Source organism: Microcaecilia unicolor, chromosome 9, assembly GCF_901765095.1.
Source record: "Microcaecilia unicolor chromosome 9, aMicUni1.1, whole genome shotgun sequence".
NCBI classification, from domain to species: Eukaryota; Metazoa; Chordata; class Amphibia; order Gymnophiona; family Siphonopidae; genus Microcaecilia; species Microcaecilia unicolor.
Genome location: NC_044039.1, coordinates 40,671,610 through 40,696,816, shown reverse-complemented (window position 1 = coordinate 40,696,816; position 25,207 = coordinate 40,671,610). Strand labels below are relative to the sequence as shown.

Genomic DNA, 25,207 nt, shown 5'->3' with positions numbered 1-25,207 from the left:
CTCCCAGAGTTCCGGGTATGGCTTCTAAAGTTTTTTTCCTCTGACATGATTCCTCTTATATTAATTCAAAAGGAGTGAAGCCTGTGAAACTGGGATTACCTTAATCAGTGGGAATTGGATTAGAGACTCAAGTGTTTGTATTGTTAAATAACTTCTGGTTTTAAAAGAGAAAAAAAAAATCAGGTGTATTATTTCCACTAATATTGGACAATAAGTATGTTTCCAACAAAATTAATTGACTATACACCGTCTTGGGTTTGGAGAAGCCAACCAGACGATCAATGTGGAATAATGATTCAGATAAATAATAACTGGGGATAATCAGGTTAATACCATGTTTTCTTTGTTTACTGTTGTTTAATTGATCTCCTTACCTAATGGGTGGGCCAATCCTGTTTAAATATCATCTCCATAGATAATGCTTTAAACAATCTATATAGCTAAGCACCAGCAAGATAAATTAAGAAACAAAGCAAAACAAAACATATTGCAAGCATCCTCAGGCATCTTTCTAAGAGGCAGAAATCAAACTAAGCTAAGCCCTCTGGCATACAATGGCCTGTGATTCACTAAGGAGAGAAATTTCTACTAGATAGGGACTACATAAGTAAAAAAAAACCAAACAAACAAAAACTAAGCTTCATATTCCAACAGCAAATTCTATTTGACATTAACTGAACAAAGCAAAGATGGTAATAGAACAATAACAATAATAATAATTATATGAGTACTTACCTGTGGGTGGGGTTAATTTCATTGTGATTGCCATTCATGACAGTAAACTCTCAATAGAACCAAGGGACATGCACCATTTTGAAAACTTTTGAAAATACAGTAGCCTGATGTGTTTTCTGCCTTTGCAGGGTGCCTCAGTATTTGCAGTGAGGATTGGGTTGGTGCATGTATGCATTTATTATCTGTATGTTGTCACCAGATACTGCAAACAAAGTGCTGCTGGCTCTTTTCACTGCGGAAATGCTGCTAAAGATGTACAGCTTGGGACTGCAAGCCTACTTTGTATCTCTCTTCAACCGTTTCGACTGCTTTATTGTATGTGGAGGGATCCTGGAGACCATCCTGGTGGAAACCAAGATTATGTCCCCCTTGGGAATTTCTGTGCTGAGATGTGTCCGTCTCCTGAGAATATTCAAGATTACCAGGTACATCTTTCTTCTATTAAGATGGGTTCCATACAGGGAAAGCAAACCAAGACAAATGAAAGACTGCTCGATAGGAAAATGAGCTAAAAATGGTGCTGCATGAATTTACAGTTAAGTTGTTGATTGGTTGCTAGATCAACCCTGTTTTTCGTTTTGCACTGATCTGATTAAGGTGGATCTGAAAAGGTGATCTAAATTTAGTGGATTAGTCCAACCAAAAGATATCACCTGCAGCTTGAATGATCTTCATTTGAATCCATTAGTGAAACTGTGGACCAGACAGCAGCAGGTGTACAAATAAGTAGCCTGTCCAGTCTCCATCTAGTGCTGCTGAATATTCTTACAGACTGTCTTCCTCCTCTCTTTACATCTAGGGGTCAATATTCAAAACGATTTAGCCAGCCACTGACCAGTTAAATCGGTCGAGGCTAGCCGCTAACATTCAGCAGCACCTAACCGGCTAAGGGGCCCTTTTACTAAGCCATGTAGGCGTCTACTCACGCTCAGTGTGTGTCAGGTCAGAGCTACCACCTGGCTACCGCATAGCCCTCGCGATATATTTTATTTTCTGGCACGTGGCGAAAATCGGGTGATAACTTCGACTAGGTGCTTGTAGGCAGTTACTGCATGGTTAACGCAAGAGACCTTACCACTAAGTCAATGGCTGGCAGTAAGGTCTCAGACCCAAAATGGACGCATACCAGTTTTTATTTTGCCGCACGTCCATTTTCGGCAAAAACATTTTAAACGGCCTTTTTGAAATTAAAGAAGTCTTTATTAAACAATGAGAGATAATACAAAGAGAAAAACACAACAGCATACACAAACAACAGTAAACAGCAGGAGTGGCCTAGTGGTTAGGGTGGTGGACTTTGGTCCTGGGAAACTGAGGAACTGAGTTCAATTCCCCCTTCAGGCACTTGCAGCTCCTTGTGACTCTGGGCAAGTCACTTAACCTTCCATTGCCCCATGTAAGCCGCATTGAGCCTGCCATGAGTGGGAAAGCGCGGGGTACAAATGTAACAAAAAATAAATAATATGAAATAAAACACAATACAACAACTTCTATATCCTATATAATAATTCTCACCACCAACATTCCATGTCCATGGCTCCTGGAGTTGCTGAGCTAGGCTCCGTAGCCAGGATGACGTCACTAACAGCTGATTCCCAGGCAGGGGGAGGAGTAGGGAAACACGCTCCACATGTTTCCATACTCCTCCCCCTGCCTGGGAATCAGCTGTCAGTGCGCCGCTCCCTGCCACTTCGGAGCAAGTGGCAGGGAGCGGCGCATCAAAAAACTACAAGCGCGGCACCACAGAACCTCCCCCCAGCGCATCACCCAATCTCCCCTCCCGGCACATCAAACACCCCCTCCCCCCAAGCACATCAACCCCCCTCCCCCCACCCGAAGCACATCCAACACCCCCCCCCCCCCCGGTGCATCAAACCCCATCGCCACCCGCAGATGCCAGTAGTAACGCTGTCCGGCCGCTGCTGCTTCTCCTGTTGAGCAGCAGCAGCTGCTACAAAAAGAAAAGAAGCGATAAATGTTTTTAAACCCAGCCCGAATCATTCGCAAATGCATGAGTCTTACAACGCAGTCTCTGCAGCCGCTCCTCCTCTCGCCTCCACGTCACTGGTATATAACAAATTTTTATGATTTTTTTTTGTTATAGATTTCTCAGAAAGCAGACAAATAACTATTGGTCATTTGTGCTGCCAGATTATTTTTGTATTGAAAATCAATAGGTACGTTCTTTTATATAAATTTGTTTGTTTTTAAACTTTATCTACGGAAATGGAATTATTTTTAGTTTTATTATTGTTTTTATATGGATTTATGTGTTTCTGATTTTCATATTTATGTTTACCTATAGACCCCTGACGCAGGCCTCTACGGCCGAAACTTGAATCCTGTCGGGTTGTTTTTATTGATTCAAAATAAAAGGCCTTGTTTAGGAAAACACCAGCTATGAGAGGACTCTTTTTGGATCCACTGTGTGTTGGTGTTGACTTTCGTTTCTCCTGTGGAGAGATCACCTTTTGTAGGTGTTAGCCAGCTTAAAATTAACCATATATTCAAAGCTGAAGCCTGCAGAAGACCTGGCTTTGAATATCCAGTAACAATGCCGTCGGTGGTGAGCAAAACTCTCACCACTGACGGCTGAATATTGATCTCATAGAAGGCAATTCTGTAACAGGTCGCTAATATATAGGTACCATATTTCCACAGGCTGCAAACTTATTTTATAAGAACCCTTATATGTTCTTATTGAATATAAGCATAAACCTCACTGGCACATACAATTACATCAGGCCTATGGGTGGCATAAATGGGTACACCTATATGTGGCATTTACATGCATAACTTACAGTATTATGCGGTCCTTTTACTAAGGTGCACCGAAAAATGACCTGCACTGGTGTAGACATGTGTATTGGACGTGCGCAGGTCCATTTTTCAACGCACCTGCAAAAAAGGCCGGGTTTTTGGGGCCGAAAATGGACATACAGCAAAATAAAAATTGGCGCGTGTCCATTTTGGGCCTAAGACCTTACCACCACCCATTGACCTAGTGGTAAGGTCTCATGCGTTAACCGGGCGATAATGGCATGCTTACAATGCCGATTACCACTGTGCACCGGAAATTCTCCAGCACGTTTAGTGGATGCACGTAAAAAATGAAATTACCACCCGAGCCACACGGTAGCTGGGTGGTAGTTCAAAACTGATGTGTGTAGAAAGCACGTATTCATCTACGTGGCTTAGTAAAAGGGCCCCTATGTAAGCTGCCTATATAAATGTCGGCTAGGCCTATGAGATGCCCATCGCTTCCCTTATGAATGCCCCCTTAAAATTACGCACTAAACCATTACATCACGTAATTACAGAATAGCGGTTGGGCATGTTACTGCCATTTAAGCGTGTAAATGTACACTTCACATTTAAATGGCAGTATTCTAAAAATTTAAGCACGCAAATGGTACATTAATTTAGGCAACTTGAACTCTACAAATATTCAACAATATTGAACCCCTATCTGCACAGCTATGCAGATAATGTTAGACCAACAAAAAGGCTGGCCTAACTGAAACCCCACAACTATCTGGACATCGCGATCACCACTGTCTGCATACATTCAGTTCTAGTTGCTATCCGGATACTGATGCTGAATATACATAGCTTTGATTTTTATTTGTATGAAAACAACAAATACATCTATTTTTTACTCTATTCTATATTCTTTGGCTGTATTCACTGTATATACATAGTAGATTTAAATATTGTGAGCACTGTGACTATGGTTGTTGAATATTGAGAAGAGCATTGATTATCTATTAACAATAGAATATCCTTTAACATCTTATTTCTAGTTTATAAGTTACATCATATTGGTATACTACCCTATTTGTCACCATTACTGATCCCTTGTGCTCCCCCTACAGCTTTAAGATGTGCAGAACAGCACCGGTTAATTTCAGATCCTTGGTCTAGATACCATTCAGTCCAGAATTTTCACTTTCACTGGACCTTCTCTCTGGAACGCTATATTTCTGCTTATTCGTGAAGACTACTCAATGCAAATGTTAAATCTAAGTTAAAATTTTCCTATAACAGGAGGCTTTTGAATCTGAACTATAGTTGTGTCCTTTTAATGATCCCATTGACTCTGGACAGGGTTGCCGAGAGACTGAGCCGGGCCCAGGCCCCTCCCCCCAGCCACCGCCGCCCCCCAATCGCTACCACTGTCACCACAGTCCCCAGTCTCCACCCGCCCACCCCCAGCCCCGTCGACAGCTCCTCTCTGTCCGCCACCAGGCCCCCTGCATTCAAATCAGCAGCGCCTCACCTCCTTGTGAAAGCGGCAGATCGCCTCCCTTCGGGCCCTCCCTCACTGTGTTCCGCCCTCGTCAGATGTAACTTCCTGTTTCCACGAGGGCGGGACACAGTGAGGGAGGGCCTGAAGGGAGGTGATCTGCCGCTTTCACACGGAGGTGAGGTGCTGCTGATTTGAATGCAGGGGGCCCGATGGTAGACGGAGGGGGGCTGTCGACGGAGCTGAGGGCAGGCGGGGTGAGACTGGAAACTGCAGCGCTGGCGGCCTGGGAGCAGGAGAAGGAGAGAGACCCTGGCGCCTCCCCCCCTTGGAGGCCCAGGCCCAGGGAATTTTGTCCCCCCCTGCCCCCCCCCCCCCCTTGGCGGCCCTGACCCTGAACTCTAGACTGGGATTGGGGCACTCAGCACTAGATGCATGCTTGTTCTTGGTTTGTTTTATTTTTGCTATCCTGTCTATCTGTGGATTTTTTTCAATTTCTTTTAAACTAGATATTGTAAAAAGCCCAGAAAGCCCCCTAGTTAGGCTGTATATTAAATTCTAAATAAACTTGGAATCTTAGTTTAATATTCAACTTGATAGCTTGATTTAGATGATAGATCTCAAATCAGAGTACAATGAATATTGAACATACATAGAAAAAAATTGATAAATAGGAAATTATCGTTTAAGAAACAAATATAGCATACTCAAGTGGTTTGAGCAAAAAGCCAGAGTGGACTTCCACTAGAATATGCGGTACTTAATTCCATAGTTTGAGTCAAACAGAAAAAAATGCAGAGAAGCAAGACACATCCAGTCTTCATACAGACCTAGGCAGAACTGAATGCAGATTCTGTTGGGAACATTTAAATGATCTCAGAGGAGAATAATACTTGAACAGGTCTGCAGGATATTTAAGGCTAATCTGATTAGGACACTTAAGGATTTATCCAGGCAGCAGAGCCCCCTCCCCATATCAGGCCCCCTCCCCATATCAGGCCCCCTCCCAAACTGATTCTCCCAACACAGTCCCCCCCCCCAATCAGGATAATTTGAGATATACAAATCATTATATGGTCAAAATAATATGTCAAAAAAGAGTGGGGATTTAGGGTGATCTAGGGTGGTACCATTTATTCTTCTAAGCAGCGATATTCAGCAGCTAACCCCCCCCCCCTCCCCTAAAAAAAAAAACATTTTAATGGATGTATAGGTAGCAAATACATGCATCAGGCGTAGCATTTTAGGTACACCAACCTCTTCCTAGATTCAAATTGGCCTAAAAATAAACAATAATTCTACCAGCCAAGCTTGTAAAATATCTCCATTTCATGGCAATAATGGGAACAGTTACTTCCTGTGAGGTTTATTACAGAGTCTTTCCTTTACTAGAGTGATACAGTACACAAGTCAACTAATCATTAATTTTTCAGACTGTTTAATTACAGCACACACAAAGAATCTAAAAAGCATGCAGAGAATATCTAGAATCAATGTACTGAATGTTACACATTTATACAAGCTTTATAGGCAAAGAGGCACCATTTAGAGAAGAAACACCTCCTTGCTTTATTTTCTTTCACACGAATCAATATAGTACCTAAATTACATCCTCTTGTAATATGTATAGTTAGTAAACAAAGGACACTCAGCTGGCATGGAACAACATGAGAGCTACCCATGTTGCTGGTTGTAAGAACACATAGAGACCAGTGTTTTAATGGGCAGTTTTCAAACTGTCCATACTGGGAGAAAGCCCATTGATACTTTCTACCACAGGCTTTGCATCAAGTTTCAAAGAGAAGGAGCATGTATATTATCCCTTCAACTTGCCCAGGTACTTCTGCACCTGTTTTTGGACAGATAGAGTGTGCAAGGGAAAACCTTGCATAGACTTGAAAATGCAATCCACGCACAAATGATAGATTAGTTTCTTTCCTATTTTTACTGTATTTCCTTTTCCTGTTTTGTATTTTATTTTTTCTTGTGTCAACCTACTATGACTCATTTCGAAATGACAGTATATGAAATGCAAATAAATGATAAATAATTTTTCATGCTCAAGATACACTACTGCTACTTTACAGCATCCCAGACAGGGAGAAGTATGAGTGTCTGCTTTTTACTCATAATGGGGGAGGGCAGCTTTCATACAAGCAATTTATGTATGGAAATCCCTATTTACATACATAAATGGCTTTGAAGATTTTCCTATGGTCTGACAGCCTTGCTTCCACCTCTGTCCCACAATTAGTATAGAAGACCTCCTTCCTGTAGCCCAGCCATTCCCAACCCAGTCCTCGGGGCACACCTAGTCCATGGGATTTTGGGATATCCATAATGAATATTCTTGAGTTAGACTTGCATGCAATTGAGGCAGTGCATGTGAATCTATCTCATGCATATTCATTGTGAATATCCTGAAAACTTGATGAGACTTGGTGTGCCCTGAAGAATTGGATTGGGAATGGCTCCTGTAGGCTCTATTCTTTCCTTGACACTAGCACACCACGCCTCTCTACTAGACTTAACCATATGTGATCTCATGTGTACCTTCCACTCTGACCCTTATGAACAGGTACTGGCCGTCTTCCATGTTTCATTCTCTCACCAACCACGTCCTGTCATTCCTCCCTTTCAAGACCTTTACTTGCACAAAAGGCCAATGGACAGAAACGTGGACTTACCCATTCACCCACAGACTTGGAATAATGGACAAACAAAGGAAAGGGAATACCCTAAAGAAGTACAAGATACGTGCCATATAGATACCTAGGGGCCTTTTTACTAAAGTGGGGTAAGTTTTTGCACTTACTACGTGTTAATAGCAAAAACTGGAGCACGGTAGCTGCAAAGTCTTTGTGGTAAGTGCAGGGGGTCTGTCCAACAGCTGCACAGGGCAGACACTTACCACATGGCACTGCATTACAGGCAGTGACAGTGCAGGAGCACTACGCTATCTGTCATTATGTGTAATGCAGTGGGGAGGGCACGAATAAATAAATAAATACCTTGCCTAATACCCTCTGAAAATCCAATTCCCCCATATTTCTGATCCTCCTTGCATCACATGGAAGGACTGTGAAACTACCACTAGGGGTCATGGTGGCCATTTTGGATCCTGGACAAGGCCCATGCAGGAACAGACAGAGTAAAGGTCAGAGGAGGACAGGTTCTGGGGAGGGGGAGGTATTCTTTGGGGAGTAGATGTATTGGATAGGGCAGGGTTTGTGCACAGGGGTAGAATGAAACCAGTGGGGGAGTCCTCAGGGTGCATTGGATGTGTGTAGGGAATGAGAGGGTCAGAACTCTGGGGGAAATCAGAGATGTGGGGAGATCGGAGCTGCAGGAAGAAGAAATTGGACCTTCAGAGGGGATTGGACGAGAGGTAAGATGGCTATTTTTAGAGTGAGAACATCAACCCTTTTATTTTTAATAAACAAAATAATTTGTAATAAATAAACAAATAAACATTTTCCCAGAAGACTACAATGTTTTCTTTGTTCAAAAGTGGTTTCAACCTTGTTGGCCAGGCAAGAGGAGATACCTAAAAACCGAGTTAACAAACTCATCCATTTTGTTCAATGAGCATATAGAAGTTACAGTATAGCTAATGCATTTTATTTCATAATTTACCCTATACTTAAAATGTTAAGCTTATGAATGTTCTGCCCTTTCACTGGGTGTAATTGGCATGCAGCTTACACCAGAGTGACTCAGAACTCTTGAACCAAAATTGGCATGCAGCTTACACCAGAGAGAACTCAGAACTCTTGAACCAAAATTGTCTTTAATGCAGTAATCAAACAAAGAAAAACAACTAGTTCAGATGTGGTGGACAAGAGTTTTTACCTTGCAAGCTGGGAGTCTGTTCTCCACTAGCTCTTTCTCCATGCAAGAGAGAAGCTGGGAGTATTTTAAGAACATGCTGAATAGAGATGCTATTTATACTTTTACACTGGTGAAATCTTGAAAGCATCACAGTAGCTTCAAGGGGGTCATACAGCAAAATACTACCGATAATTTCAGTTCACAGATGAGAATGTTGCAGACTAATTCTTACAGACCATCACTTGACCCTACTTGTCCCTCCAACTACCGCCCCATTTCCCTCCTACCCTTCCTCTCCAAGATACTTGAATGCACCGTTCACAGCCGCTGCCTTGATTTTCTTTCCTCTCATGCCATCCTCGATCCGCTTCAATCCGGCTTTCGCCCCCCTACACTCGACAGAAATGGCACTAACTAAAGTCTGCAATGACCTGTTCCTCGCCAAATCCAAAGGTCACTACTCCATCCTCATCCTCCTCGACCTATCCACCGCTTTTGACACTGTCAATCACAACCTACTTCTTGACACACTGTCCTTTTTTGGGTTCCAGGGCTCTGTCCTCTCATGGTTCTCCTCTTATCTCTCCCATCGTACCTTCAGAGTACACTCTCATGGTTCGTCCTCCACCCCTATCCCACTCTCTGTTGGAGTTCCTCAGGGATCTGTCCTTGGACCCCTTCTTTTTTCAATCTACACCTCTTCCCTGGGCTCCCTGATCTCATCTCATGGCTTCCACTATCATCTTTATGCTGATGACACCCAGCTTTATCTCTCCACACCAGACATCACTGCGGAAACCCAGGTAAAGTATCAGCCTGCTTATCCGACATCGCTGCCTGGATGTCCAACCGCCACCTGAAACTGAACATGGCCAAGACCGAACTTATTGTCTTCCCACCCAAGCCCACTTCTCCTCTCCCTTCACTCTCTATTTCAGTTGATAACACCCTCATCGTCCCCGTCTCATCTGCCCGCAACCTCGGTGTCATCTTCGACTCCTCCCTCTCCTTCTCTGCGCATATCCAGCAGATAGCCAAGACCTGTCGCTTCTTCCTCTGTAACATTAGCAAAATTCGCCCTTCCTCTCTGAGCACACCACCCGAACTCTCATTCACTCTCTCATTACCTCTCGCCTTGACTACTGCAACCTACTCCTCACCGGCCTCTCACTTAGCCATCTATCCCCCCTTCAGTCCGTTCAGAACTCTGCTGCATGTCTTATCTTCTGCTTAAACCGATATACTCATATCACCCCTCTCCTCAAGTCACTTCACTGGCTTCCGATCAGATACCGCATACAGTTCAAGCTTCTCCTACTAACCTACAAATGCACTCGATCTGCAGCCCCTCCTTACCTCTCTACCCTCATCTCCCCTTATGTCCCTACCCGTAACCTCCGCTCTCAAGACAAATCCCTCCTTTCATTACCCTTCTCCACCACCGCCAAATCCAGGCTCCGCCCTTTCTGCCTCGCCTCACCCCATGCTTGGAACAAACTCCCTGAGCCCATACGCCAGGCCCCCTCCCTACCCATCTTCAAATCATTGCTCAAAGCCCACCTCTTCAATGTCGCCTTTGGCACCTAACCACTACACCTCTACTCAGGAAATCTAGACTACCCCAACTTGACATTTCGTCCTTTAGATTGTAAGCTCCTTTGAGCAGGGACCGTCCTTCTTTGTTAATTTGTACAGCGCTGCGTAACCCTAGTAGCACTCTAGAAATGTTAAGTAGTAGTAGTAGTACAGACCCAATGGGAAGAGAAGGGGCAATTAGCCCAGCATGCACAGCGAACAAGGCAAGCCAATAGAAAGAGTCTCATAAGATACATAGAACTGGACATGTGCTGAGGAAGAGCCTATTACAGAGAACTATAAGATTACAGGGATTTGTAGTTCAGACACAACCTTAGTTAAAGGTACAGGCAATATAATCTATTTTAGACAATGCTTAACATATATACATAAACAACAAAACAGCCTGCCTCCATGCAAATGGGGGAGAAACAAGTAATGTTCAACCAATTCAAGGATATCATTGACTAAACAGTAACAATGCTTACCTTAGTAACAAGGAAATGTTTCTAATAGAGATATATCACAGCACTGTACAATACTGAAAAGATGAGCCCTGATTCCCAAACACTACTCCATATCAATACAAAACTCAAAAATTGGATTTGGGTTTAATTTACTTGCTTTTTCCAAATCCAGACTCAAATCAAGGTACAAGCTGGTACACACATTATTTTCCTGTTCAACTAGACATGCTAACTAAATTTTACCTGAAGTGATGGAGGATGAAGTGACTTGTCCAAGGAGTGTCAATGGGAGATGCAGGATTTGAACCCTGGCTTCCCTCAACTTGCTGCGCATTTTAAAATCAGAAGGCACAATGCAATGAACCTTCATGTACCTTTAAACAAACTGAATCACTGCAGGATCAAAATGAGAACTGGAGAGACTGCACAGTGCATAGCCATGTCAAAGAGACAAGGACTCAATTTAGGGGTGTACTAACTGGTGCTATTTTAGCACAGGTCCATTTTACTGAATGAGACCTGTTAGCATAAAATAACATGTCATAACGGCAGCCCACCTTGATAATTTCTCCTCTTAACCTGATCAAAATCACAATGCTTTGAGGAGGGAAGTTAGTTGATGATTCTGAGAGATCTAGGATCAGCAGCAGCAGCATTAGTGGAGGGGAACAGAAAGGATGGTCTCCAATCCTCTGTAGTCTACCAGCCAAACTAAAGAGAGAATTCTTAACAGCCTCAGCTTCCACTAGAAATGTGAAAGACCAGTTGTCTGCACTCATCTCCACAAAAGAAGAGGGACAACTTAAGGCAGAGACAATGTAGGGTGGAGAGGGGTCCAGTAAAGTCATTGCTAACAGATTGGAGTAGCAGGCACACTCTGTTCTTTGTTGAGAAGTATGGAATGGGATTTGGCAGATATAGAATTTGATTAATTTTGTATAAAAGATTTCCAGCAGCATTGTCAAATACTAAAAGTCTCATAATTGAGGAAGGTCTGGAAAACGTTGTTGTTAACATCCTAAGCGATGAGGAGGAAGGAAGTGGTATTGCCAGGGTGAGGAACATCCCACAGGTAAAGCAAGCAGTAGAGAGTGTGTAGTTTCCCTCTGACCTTTCATCTTCTGCTGTGCTCTTGGCCCCAATTCTAGAAGTAGCAGTTGTCCCCAAGGAAGCATAGAGAATGTTCCATATAAAAAATGAAACTGTGGAAGCATTTTAAAGTGCTTGGGAATCAGCATTATGCAGAATGCATGTACTGACAGAAGGTGATTAGTAGATCAAGCTAATGGACTATCTTTCAAGCAGTGGCAAACTGCATTATTTGCAGAAACAACACACTTTGAAGTAGATTCAATGGAGAACCCTTATCTTAGGCTGAGGTCTTCATCCTTCATTGGAAGTAGCAGTAGCAGGAAAGCTACAGTGACTGGGGGGAGGACTGATTGTGCAGCTCCACTGAAGCAATTCAATGCAACAGTTTTTGCCCTCAGTGTTTTGTTGCAGTCTCGACAGGCGTTGCTCCGGTCACTGCTGCCCAGTCTTTTTCCATTGGGTTCTGTTAACCCCACATACAAAATCATAAACAGAGAGAAACACCTCTCCACTCCACTCTATATCTGTCGTTGTTGTTGTTGCTGCTGCTACTGTCTTTGTCACTGTTTTCCCAGCCTGCTCCAGACCCTGGCATTGCCCATCCTGCTCTCTTAGTTCCAAAGGGTATTGTAAGCCCCAAATACAAAAACATAAACCTCCTCTTCTCTAAACACTTTCTGCTTCTGCCATCTGCATTGCTACTTGTCCAACCTACTTCACTAAATCAATGCATACCCACACTATTTGCCCTCAGTTTTCTTGCTGTGGTTTTATTAGTTGCCATTCCAGTCACTGCTACATGGACTCTTTTTTTCCAATGAATCATGTTAGCCCCACACACAAAGCATAGACAGAGAGAGAAACATTCTTCTCCTCCCTATCTTTCTCTGGAGTACTTTTTCTAAGGTGTGCTGAAAAATGGGCTGTGCTAGTGTACGCACGTGTTTTGGGCACACGCAGATCCATTTTTCAGCGCGCCTGTAAAAAAGGCCTTTTTTAAATTTTTTGCCAAAAATGGACATGCAGCAAAATTTAAATTGGTGCACGTCCATTTTGGGTCTGAGACGTTATCACCACCCATTAATTTAGCAGTAAGGTCTCATGTGGTAACTGTGCAGTAATCTAGAATGACGATTACCATCTGGTTTCCACCATGCACAGGAAAATAAAAATGATTTTCCGGTGCACAAATCAAACGTGCGTAAAAACTGAAATTACCGCCCGGGCCGTGCGGTAAATTGACGTGCATAGGACGTGCATGATTGCCTATGCAGCTTAGTAAAAGGGCCCCTCTGTTTCTACTGCTTTTGCTGGCACGTGTGTCACTGCCTGTCCAATCTGCTCCAAGCTGTGAGATTCCAGTGGGTTCTTTTAGCCCCACAGATAAAACCAATTTTAAAAAGCCTTCTCCCCTACCCTTCTGTGGTCTGTTGCTGCAGCCTGTGCCAGTGTCTGCTCCAGGTCCTTCCACTGCCAATCCACTCTCTTGTTTCAGTGCCACTGCCCTGCTGTATTGGCTGCTAGTGCCACTCTATCTGCTCCTGGCTGGCCTGATCAACTGCACTGCCACTATCTTGTTTCCACTGGGAGTGTTTTGTCCTGAAAATAGAATAAGAAAAAGAGAACCCAAAAGATCATTTAAAAAAGTACTTTCCTCCTCTAGCATTTGTGTCTTGGGATGTTCATCAGTACAAAAATTGACGAAAACAGCTGAGGCTCTAAAATTCTACTAAATATAAAGTAAAGGAAGAGTCCAGTAATGATACAAAGATATATGGTATTATTTAAATTAACCAACTCTTCATCTACATGAATCAAGCTCAAGATGAATGGCAAAGTATTTAGCTTATATTGGATGGTCTATTAATGTCCACTGTTGCCACAGCTTCGTTTAACCAATGGCAACTGTGGACATTAATAGACCATCCAATATAAGCTAAGTACTTTGCCATTCATCTTGATCTTAATTCATGCAGGTGAAGAGTTGATTGATAAATAGTAGTAACCTATATTAAGAGCAACAGGATCAATGAGGATGTTTCCCAATGACCATTTCTCCTTTGCTGTTCATTTGTGACTCTGGGGTGGTATTTTTGCCCATGATGAGGAATAGATCCTCTTAAGACCAAGTGATTGGTCAATGAGATCAACAGGTTGCTTGTGGTAGCGTTTTGGACCCAGGCACTTTGAGGCTTTTTCCCCCCATCAGTCACGAGTGACACAGATTTTGCTAACACTGCATGTTAGCACATCATTCCTTTTTACAGTGCAGTGAGAGTTGTGATTTATAGTATGTGTTTCAATAGCTACTCCCACCACCACTTTATATTGCATTTAGATTATTTAAATTAAAACAAGGAAAAGACCTCAAAGCACCCAAACACCTACTACAATTTTGGCGTCTTTCACTGGAGTTGTGGTATTCATCACAGGTTGCAGTTGGATGAGAAATTCACTATAGACAGGTAAATATCAGGGGTGGTGACTGGTTCCTTGCAGAAAGAGACTTCACTAATGCAAGAATATGACTGCAAAAGTTGTGTGTGTCAATCGTAAACATTTTCATGTGACACTGTTGTTCAGGGATTTGCACTGGCTTCTAGTGATTCAAAGGGTGCAAGTCAAAATATAGATACGTTTTGTTGTTGGTTTATTTTCAGATGTGTGTTTTTGTTGTTATTTTATTTGTAAACTGTTCTAAGGTCCATATTGATCGTGAGTGGGGTATCAAGAACAAATGAAATAAATAATTGAAATAAACCATGTTGTCAGTTTACTTCCTCTGTACTCAGTCCACCCAATATTTAAAACCATTTCCCTGACCAGAAATGGCTCCTGGCCAGTTAAATGGCACTTAACTGCTTATCCGGCAATATTCAGTGGGAGATAGCTGGTTATCTCCCGCTGAATATTGCCGGTTAGCGCTTAGTGGCTAGCCAATTATATTGTACAATATAACCATCTATTTGCCGATATTCAGTGCATTCCCAGCTAAGTTTGGCGGCCAAATTTGGTTGCCAAAATAGCAGGAATATCTGTGGCCAGTTTAAACTTAACCAGCCAGTGCTGAATATCGACTTGGCCAGATATTTAATGGTCACCAGAAATGGCCTGGCATTGAATATCCAGGCTCAGTGCCAACCATGGGAGACAGCCCGGCTACCTCCTGAGGTCCGAATATCAGGCCCACATCTTCATAAGTAGATAGCAATTTTCCTCCCTTGTCTGCTTTTTTGGTGCCAAGAGTTTTCATTTCTCTGTGCCTGATGCTGTTATACCCTTTCTGTGGTTCCTCAGGTTTCTTCTTCCCACCACAGTACAGAGAGCAACTGATTGCTGTACCCCATCCCCCAATTACTAAGTTCCTTTCAGGGTAACATTTCCTATGCTAAAAATATCATGCACCCAGGGTCCTCAGGAGACCTTGAGTACTGATGCTACTTACAACGCTGACCTACTTATTGAACCCCAGTGGTCAGCTCTTTGGCGGTAACTTTCTTCCCCCTCTCCCACCCACTTCCACACCTGCAAGCACACACACAGTTCACCTGTCCACACACTTTTCTTCCTCATTGGTTTGGGAGTCTTCTGCTAAAATTGGTGCTACCCTGCTTCTGGTGCCTTGGGGTCTTCATGCAAATGTTGATTTATTGATTTCACATTGTCCCGAAAGATGTGGTTAGGACTGGTCAATAGTAGCTCCTTTGTGACAACATGGGGAACAGCACAGATGAATGTTTATGCTGTATACCAATTGTCCTTTCAAATAAAGGGTCCTAAGCCCTTTCATGCTATCTTTCTGGCAGTGTGACAGAAAGGAGGCTGTTGCTCTCAAATTTTCTTGGGCAAACTTGTTTATAGAGGCCCTTCGATATTTCATGCACCCTTGAATATGTGCTTATTTTCTCACAAAATTCTGATCCTCTCCAAGCCCTCTTGATGCTGCTTTGACCCATACCCAGAGGATTTGGTCTTCTATCAATGTTGGTATCACTGTACCCCTCTCCCAGTCTTCATGCCTGCTGCTGCTTAACCCTTCTTCTATGCTTGGAGTCTCCATTGTCAATGTTTATGCCATTCATCACACTCCTCATACTTTTGTGTCTTCATTCCATTCTTTGTGCCATTTGCCCCTCACAGTAGCTTGAAGTCTTTATGCCATTGTTAGTGCCCTTTACCCCTCTTTTGGTGTCATGTGGTCTTCGTGCCACTGTCAATACCTTGAAGTGCTATTGCATCTGTGGCAGATGCCTACCAGCAAATTTTAAACAAGTTTTAATAAAAATGGATGGAAAACCTTAATGGGACAAAATTGTTTGCCCCATTGACTTTAATAGACCTGAGGAAAATAACATTTTTAGAATCCAGAAATGAACCACAAGACCAACTGTTGCAAACACAAACCAAACCAAAAGTTATTGCTGTGTACATCCCTAATATATTCTCTTTTTAAAGAAAGTGAACAGCACTAGATTCTGTAGATGATTGCTTTCTTGTTTCCAAACTGTTGGCCCATCTGTTCTTGTCAGTTATTACTGAGCTGTGAGTAAGGTGTTCTAGTTGCTCTGCCAGCTGTGATGTTGTAATGAGGGTGTTTAGAATGTAGCTCGCTGAAACAACAAAGCCTAATTACTGTAGATTGGTAATAGATTTGCTGTACCATGAACTGAGGAAGTAGTGAAGAACTGGGGGGCTCAGCATCTCTATAGTGTGTGTTTGAGAGAAACTGAGTGCAGTTTTATGCATGTGTTAGCGAAATTATTCCCAAACTGCAGTGGGTCTCGTTATCTTGATTGAGGTAGTCCCCTGCCAAAGTCAAGGCATCACAGGGTTGGGAAAATAATGTAAGTAAACTAGGTTAGATGCTTCTTCACCACCTGCAGTGTAGACGAAAACTGAACTGGCTCTGAACTGGATCTTTACAGGTACTGGAACTCCCTGAGCAATCTTGTGGCTTCACTGTTGAACTCGGTGCGTTCCATCGCTTCCCTGTTGCTGTTGCTCTTCCTTTTCATCATCATCTTCTCACTCTTGGGAATGCAGCTGTTTGGTGGCAAGTTTAACTTCGATGAGATGCAGACAAGGCGAAGCACATTTGACAATTTCCCCCAGGCTCTTCTCACGGTGTTTCAGGTATGGGTCATACAAAAGGTATGTATAGTAGCCTGACGGTATACTCGTCACCTTGGATCCCTTCCGTGGAAATTTAAGACTGAGACCTAGTTGTAGCCACTATATTCACTACAGCTGTAACTTGCTAATTAGTAAAGCTGTGTCTTGAGGGGCTATTTGAATTCCTAACCTCTTTTCAGAGGATGCTGGACATGTTTTGAAGTGAGGCGTTCCTCTTTGGTGCCTGCATCTCTCATAGACCAGGTTTCACTGTAAGTGATATAATAGATGTGACATAGATTGTGCAATGGTTGCTATCACAACTACACAATAACCAGCATCCATGTGGTAGACAGAAATCCCAAGGTTTCTTGCCAGGTTGAGAGTAAATTTCCTGTAACTGGCTTGCCTTACATGATGACGTAAGGATGAATATTCAAAGTGTAGATGAGTGCCCAAGGTAACCAGTTAAGTATTGTGGGTGAAATTTGTAAGGCATCTCCATGCATAAAACAGGGGTGTATGCATAGAAATGGACTTTTAGCAAATTGCCTACCATATCTGTGAGTGAAATTATTAGCACAATTTCAAAAGCCATTTTTTTTACCTAGGTGATAACAGTATTTGACATACTTATATAGCCACTAATAAAATTGCCCCAGCATATACACATATAAAAATAGGTGGTCAGAAAATACAGTGCCTACTTTGGTATGATGAGTGGGAAATTCTATATATGGTGCCTAACATTAGGCACTACTTCCATGCTGAATGTTTTGTGTGAAAAAACATTCTAACGGATGCAAAAGGGGGCAAAAACAGTAGATCCGTGTGAAAACATACTTAGGTACCCGTTTATAGGCTCGCATGTGTTTCCATGCATATCTGCAAAGGGGGTGTGGCCATTGGAGGGGTATGGGTGGGCCAGGAACATTCCCTTAAAATATGTGGAGTGTTTTAGAATTTGGGGGATCCGCACCCAACTTGCGTGCCGGGTTTATACCTGGTTTCGGTTGATTTAACTCCTCATACCCAAAATTGAGAGCAAATCCCAGCGTTCCATGCTATTCTATAAAGGGCGCCAATCACAGAATGCCCATTACAAAATACCATTTGGTGCTGATTTTTTTTTGTTCCGAATTTGGAGTGCCATTTATAGAATTTCACCCTAAATGTGTAGGCATTCCTGGGGCAGATTCAGCACCTGTAAAATTACCCTCTTTTAGTGCTCAATGCACGGAAGTGGAGGTCACTGTTCTATCTAAGCTGAGCGGAAGTCCTCCACCTACAGCCCTGCCAGTGGGGGGTGCAGTTTCACTATCACATTTTCAAAAGTGAGGGACAGGCAAGCTCTGCAAGACTCCAGGGAGCCTGCTTTGCCTGTCCCTAGCAATTGAAAACACAATATTGAAGTACCCCCCCCCCCCCCCAATGGTAGCAATGCAGTTGGAGGATTCCCGCTGAGTGGTGGGCTTTCTGTAAAACTGCATGTTAAATATGCACATAAAGCTATATGCATACAACATACATATGCGTAACTTCACAGCATTCCTGGGGATGAGATTGAAAAGGGGTTTGAATTTTTATGCTTCTACGCACATAAAATAAATCATAAATCATAGTATGTGATAAAGAGCAGGTGCAAATGTCAGCACATAAATTCCCTGTGATAATTTTTAAAACAGAAGTTATTGAGATGTGCTGAATTATAATATTATCCCTTATAGACCACTATACATATTTTTCCCGCCGTTAGGGTAGGCATTGCTGTGGACAATGTAGGAGCAGGGATCGTACTTATCTGCATTATTTGATATTTCTGAAAACAATCGTGCCATTCTATATAGGAAAAATAGCAGGTGCAAATTTCTGTGGACACCTTCTTCTGAGCGATTTCCAAACATTTTCCTCTGAAAATTGCTGGAAAGTCTGCAGATAAAGTACCCACAGACTTTTGCTTCCACACACAGTTTGAAAATTTTCCCCCATATGATTTTTTTAGACTAATTTCAGCCGTAACCTGCCACCTCACCCAAAAGCCCTCTTGCCACTGCATTTGACTGATGTCTCCTTTCTGAAAGCTTCATGCAGTTGTAATACTGGCCTATGCAGCTCAGCTTTGCCATCAGCAGACAGTGCATTTTAATGACAAAATGAGTCATCTTCCTATATTTTGGGCTCAGCAGTTTCCTTTTTTTCGTTAGGGCTTCCAGCTCAGTTGGAACCAAGGCTGAGAAGCTGGCACAACTATCAAGGGATTTTGCCCTGTTTCATATATACTCCCAGATTACTTTAGTCCTCAGCCAGAGGCACTGAAATTGTAGGCCCTGAATCTAGTCAGTAGGTGTTAGAGATGTCCTCTCATTTGTTTTGTTTTGGGGTTTTTTTGTGCACATTCATATTGGTACTATGCACTGAAATATTTGCAGGGTCATTTATTGACAGCAAGTGCTAACCCTGTCATTGTGTATTATTTGCCATAGAGCTCTGTAGCAGATAACGTGCTTTAAAGATGTTAGGGCATGCTGTTAATACTGTATATGACCCCCTTAGAGTACACTAATAAAGATAACAATCACTAAATTGAAATAGTGCATGTTAAATTGATTTAGCATACCTTAAAAAGGTTTAATTTGTACTAAAATAAAGTGAAATGGAAACAACAACTGACTAAAAGAAGAGGAAAAATTGAAAATTTTAGGGCTGCAAATTTCTAGTAAGTTTTGCCATTGAAAGCTCTTTGCCTACAGCCCCAGTTAAACTGAAGACCAGAAGACTTGAGCCAGGAATCAAATGCAGGTCCTTCAGCATTGCCACTGAGCCACCAGGCTAGCCTTCATCTTCCTTTTTTTTTTTTTTTTAAATAACCACGGGCTTTTAATGTTTCTACTCTACCTTTGAGATCAGGAAAACTGGTAATATGTATAAAGAGAACCATGTCTGACATGCCTGGTCTTACTTCTCTACACAGTAAAAATCACAGTTATTTTTATATAAAAGAAAAAAATTATGTAACATGGAAAATGCTAGAGGCTGTACTTGATGCCTTTATTGTGACAGCCAGATGAGATACCTTGGGGAAGAATTATTTTAGAAAAATGCTGACTCATAATTTAGCATGCCTTCCAAATGTAGAGCACTTCTTAAAAATGATTCAAAGCCTGAAGAATCAGCTTCAACTGCATAGATATGGATACGAAAGAGAGGTGCATGAAAATGTTAGCAGCTAAAGCAAACTTTGCAGAAAAATGCACATAAAATATCAAGGAGTGCAGGTGTTGCCCTGAGTGAATTTTGAAAATCGTGACATTTACCTGCTTCACTACAGAACCCTTTTAATAAAGCTTAGCACACACTAATGGAATTAGTGCACATTAACCCTCTAATTCTATAAAAATCACCAAATGTAACCTCCTCCACCCCTTTTACAAAGCCGCTCAGTAATGCCAACACAGCCTATTCACTTTGAATGGGCTGTGTCAGAATTACCTCACTGGCAGGCACTAGCATGGCTTTGTAAAAGGGGGGGGGGGGGGGTTAATTGTATAACGAGCTAATTTGTGCCAATAATTCGCTTCTTAACAAGCAATTGGCTTTAATTAAATTTAGTTGGCATTTATGTGTGTAAATTTAGCCATAGGATCCACACCTAAAATTCATGCGCAATCTGAAAAAGAAGGCATGGAAATGGGAGGGTCATGGGCACAGCAGAGGCATTCCTAAAATTAACGTGCGTTGTTATATTATAACAGGGATACTCGCCTAATATAGGCATGTACATTTGCACCACATTTTAGTTGGTGCTTATGGCTGTGAGTATAAGCTCTATTCTTTAAATCACATCTAACTTTATGCGCAGCTTATAGAATAGCGCTTTTTACAGTGCCAATTTTCAAGTAATTCTATTAGCACCTGCTAAGCTTTAGGAAAAGAGCCCTTACATTTGCAAGTTTTCCTTTTACCTTTTGTTTTTGTTTTGAGGTGTTTTTTGTTTGTTTGTTTGTTTGTTTGTTTGTTTTAGGGGGGTCTTTTTGGAACCCAGCAAAACTCTGTAGGAATCTTCTTTTGAAACCTGTGACAAACAATTTTGTAGATTTTGTTGAATATTAACAAAAATGGATGGAAACCAAAAATTCTCTTTTTTATGAGTCCTGATGTAAGATGTTTATAAGTACCTGGTCTCAAAATCTGCTAAATTTCTGAACCCAATATGGAGAAACAAGGGTCCACAAACAAGTTAAACTGTGACTAACTTTCAAAACGTGTGGGTTGATCCTTCTTTTTACATATTTAGAGCCCTCCTATAGAAAGCATATAGACAGGAGAATTCAGATGGCCAGGTCAGGACATACAGGATACTCACAGTATTTTACAAGAAGTTCACCCAAATGTAGAGCCTCTTGTAAAACAGGTAGAGGACTGCATATTGATGGTGCCCCACATCCAGTGGGAGCAGGGATTTCAAAAAGCTGCACATAGTGAAAACAAATTTGTGACACATGCCCAAAAATATGTGGGAGCAGCTTTTTGAAACTGCTGTTCTAATCCTGCAATACCAGCTTGCCCCCACCATGATCACACCTGCCAGCCTTTGATGCCCCCTCTCCTGCAAGGCATCTGATCCCATCCCCAAGTCATCTGATTCCCCCCAGGCACTTCCAACACATCCAATCCCCCTCCATGCTCCCAATATGTCAGATCCCCCCCTTAGATGCATAACGCTAGAAAGAAGCCCCCTCCCAGGAAGATCTCCCCATCCCCCAACCTCAGCCCTGACCCTTACCAAGGTTCCTGGTTTCTAATGAGAGCAGGAGTGATCCCCACTTGCACATGCTCCTATGGCCTCAAGTTCAAAATGGCTGCCTTGAGCCCTAGTATTACTACTAGGGGTCACAGTGATAATTTTTGAACCCAGAGCCACAAGAACAGGAGCATGGGCCTTTCTTCTCCTGTTGCTAGATAAGATGGACCTCGGTAAATCAGGAGATGGGGCTTGGGTGGTGGGGATGGGCGTCTCAGGGGGTTCAACATTGCTGGAGGGAGTTCTTTCCAGTGGAGGAGGTACCTGGGGGAAGGGATCAAATTTGTTGAGGAGGTTATCAAATGTGTTAGAGGCACCTGGAGGGCTCAGATGTATTGGGGGGTTGGATTTTTTGCGGCGGGGGGGAGGGGATTAGAGGCCAGAAGGGTTTTGGGGAGGGATGAACACCTGGCAGGAGATCAAGGGACAGACTTTAGCATTGTCATCTGCCCCTAACAACAGGCATTTATGTGTGCCTGGAGGCAGGTGTAAATGCCAATGGCTAGATTTTTTATATCTAAATGGATTCACCATATAAGATGGGAAATCCATGTCAATATGTTAGGCCCACACCAATCAATATATCTCCCCAACCCTACCATGTCTCCTGACAAAGTAAATGTCATGAGCATCACCACACGTAAAGAGCTCTCTTTCTAAAATGGTGTTAATACTTGTAGGCTAATCTACATAAGGGCCTTAAAGTGGACAAAACAGAGCATACATAATATCATCAGCCTAATATGGTAGTGGTTGACAGATAAATACCACTTTACCCACCCTTGCCTACTGAGAACTTACCTTTGAAAACCCTTGAAGGGTCCTGAATGGAGTATATAAGGGAAGGTTTTGTTCATGTCAGAGAAACATATTCCCTAACCATTTAATCTTCTACTATTTTGTGCTATGCACCTTTGTGGCAACAATTAGTGCAATGCATTGTCAAGATAAGAGATGGGCATGAGAAGAAATCAAAGGAAAAAGTGAAATGATTAAAGATTTTTTTCCTAATTTTGCTCATACTATAGGTATTGGAATTGAGGGACCTTAACAAGGGTTTTCCCCAAAGACACTTAGGGAGCAATTATATAACTGAGTGCCTTCATTTAGGTGCCCCAAGGATGCATGGTGAGAGCCTATTCTATAATTACATCTGGGTGCTCAGATTCCATTCTAGAATACTGGTGAAACCCAGTATTTGCACACCTTACATTTTATGTGCCCTCCCCTCTCCTTTATATGGAAGTACCAGTACCACATGACTACCATTTGAGATTATGGCTGCCATTTGGGCTATAGATCCAGCAGGGACAGGAGCAAGGGTTTGTTTCTCCTGACTTACGACTCACTGGACCACCAGGGACCTTAAGGTAGGCTGGGAAGGACTACTGGGATGTGAGAAGGAGCCTTTATGTGGAATGGGGTTCTGGAGAGGGCCTTCTTGTGAGGTTGTGCTGGAATGGGCCTTCTTGTGGAGGAAATGCTCTTGGGGAAAGAGAAGGTTTTGAGGTGCATCTGGACAAAATCTAATATTCAGCCCTCTACCAGGTTAGCTAATCAAGTCACCGGCTGAATACTACATCTGCCCAGCTGCATTCTGACTGAGGCAGAGGCCAGCCAGAGCCCAGATATTCAGGGCTGGTACCCACATAGATGCCAGCACCAGATATCGGGAACTAATTCAGTCCACGGAAGTTACCGTTTTAAAAACCTGCTGACCACCACCAGCTAAATATTGACCAGTACATTTAAATCATGTAGTAGTGGTTAGATAATGTTAAAGCACAGATCTACAGAATAAATTCATTAGTGATAGGCATATTCAAAAGACCAAAAGATATTTCCTTGGATAGTAAATGAATGCCATGTATGTACATGTTGGATGTGCCTTCAGATCCTGACTGGTGAGGATTGGAACTCTGTGATGTATGATGGGATCATGGCATATGGTGGCCCCTCCTTTCCTGGAATGCTGGTGTGCATTTATTTCATCATCCTCTTCATCTGTGGAAATTGTATCCTTTTGCATGTCTTTCCTCCCTGAAAGCTAGGGTTGCAAGCCATCGATTTTGATGTAGCATCTGCCATTGCCAACTTCCTAAGATCAAAAATAAAGCCCACTATGCATTTATTTGTTCCAGAGGTGGAACAAAGAAGGCAAGCACCTTGATCCAGCACCTCTGTATCACTGCTACACAGTTCAATGTTGCTGGTGACTCTTCTTTTCATGGGCAGTTGCTATTGCTGGCAAAGGGGAAATATCTGGGTTTCAGCTGACATGTGTTACAGAATCACTGTTCATTGCTATTATGAATACTGGCTATTTTTACACAGATGAGAATGTCCCTGCTTTATTTGTAATGCTAGAACTTTCACCCGCTTTTTACTCTTGCCATAGATGGTGAAGTTGCCAACAGCCACCAGCTAATGAAGAGACGTGGGGGCCTTATACTGAAGTGTACTAAACATTTAGGACTAAATTCTATATATCACGCCTAAAATTTCAGCACCAAAATTAGTTTCACCTAAGTGCATTCTAAAAAGTGCACCTTAATTTAGATGTACTTTATAGAATAAGCCTACATTTCCACGTGGTTTATAGAATATACCAAGCACCAGTCTGTGCTACTAAATTTAGTCGCGGGCAGTTACGCCAAGTAAAACCTGGTATAAATGCTGATGCCCAAATTACGTGCAGACCAGGTGTATTCTGTAACCATGCGCAGAGATATTAGAGGCATCCATGACCCGCCCATGGCCATGCTCCCTTTTCAACTATGTGACTTAGAAGTTACGCACCGCACATTATAGAATATGCTTAGTTCTGCATGTAAATACTAATTAATGCCAATTAGTATCAATAATTGTTAATTGACAATTATCAGCACTGATTGGCTTGTTAACCAGTTAGGTTATGCACATTGTTATGGAATTAAAATGAATAGACATAAACATTTTTTTCTTCAACAAATAGTTAAGCTCTGAAACTCGTTACTAGATGATGTGGTAACAGTGTTTAGCGTATCTTGGTTTAAAAAATGTTTGAACAATTTCCTGGAGGAAAAGTCCATAGTCTGCTGTTGAGACAGAAATGGGGACTGCTGGTCCTGGGATTGGTAGCACAGAATCTATCTACTCTTTGGGATTCTGCCAGATACTTGTGACCTGGATTGCCCACTGTTGGAAACAGGATATTGGGCTAGATGGACCATTGATTTGACCCAGTATGGCTATTCTTTTGTTGTTATGATTCAGGCTGCAAGTACATACTGATTCACTGAACTTTTTCTGATATACTAGTGGGGGGTTTTTAAATGCATGGACCTGAAAATCATACAAATCTTTTCC

General features: G+C 42.3%; 1 protein-coding gene across 1 annotated transcript in view; it reads left to right on the top strand.

Moving 5' to 3' along the window:
• CACNA1C (calcium voltage-gated channel subunit alpha1 C) overlaps positions 1-25,207 on the top strand; it is a 1,308,019-nt gene that overhangs the window by 999,941 nt on the left and 282,871 nt on the right. The window contains 3 exon segments of the mRNA XM_030214166.1: positions 935-1,160; positions 16,872-17,079; positions 23,754-23,874. Coding sequence (XP_030070026.1) covers positions 935-1,160; positions 16,872-17,079; positions 23,754-23,874 — 555 coding nt within the window.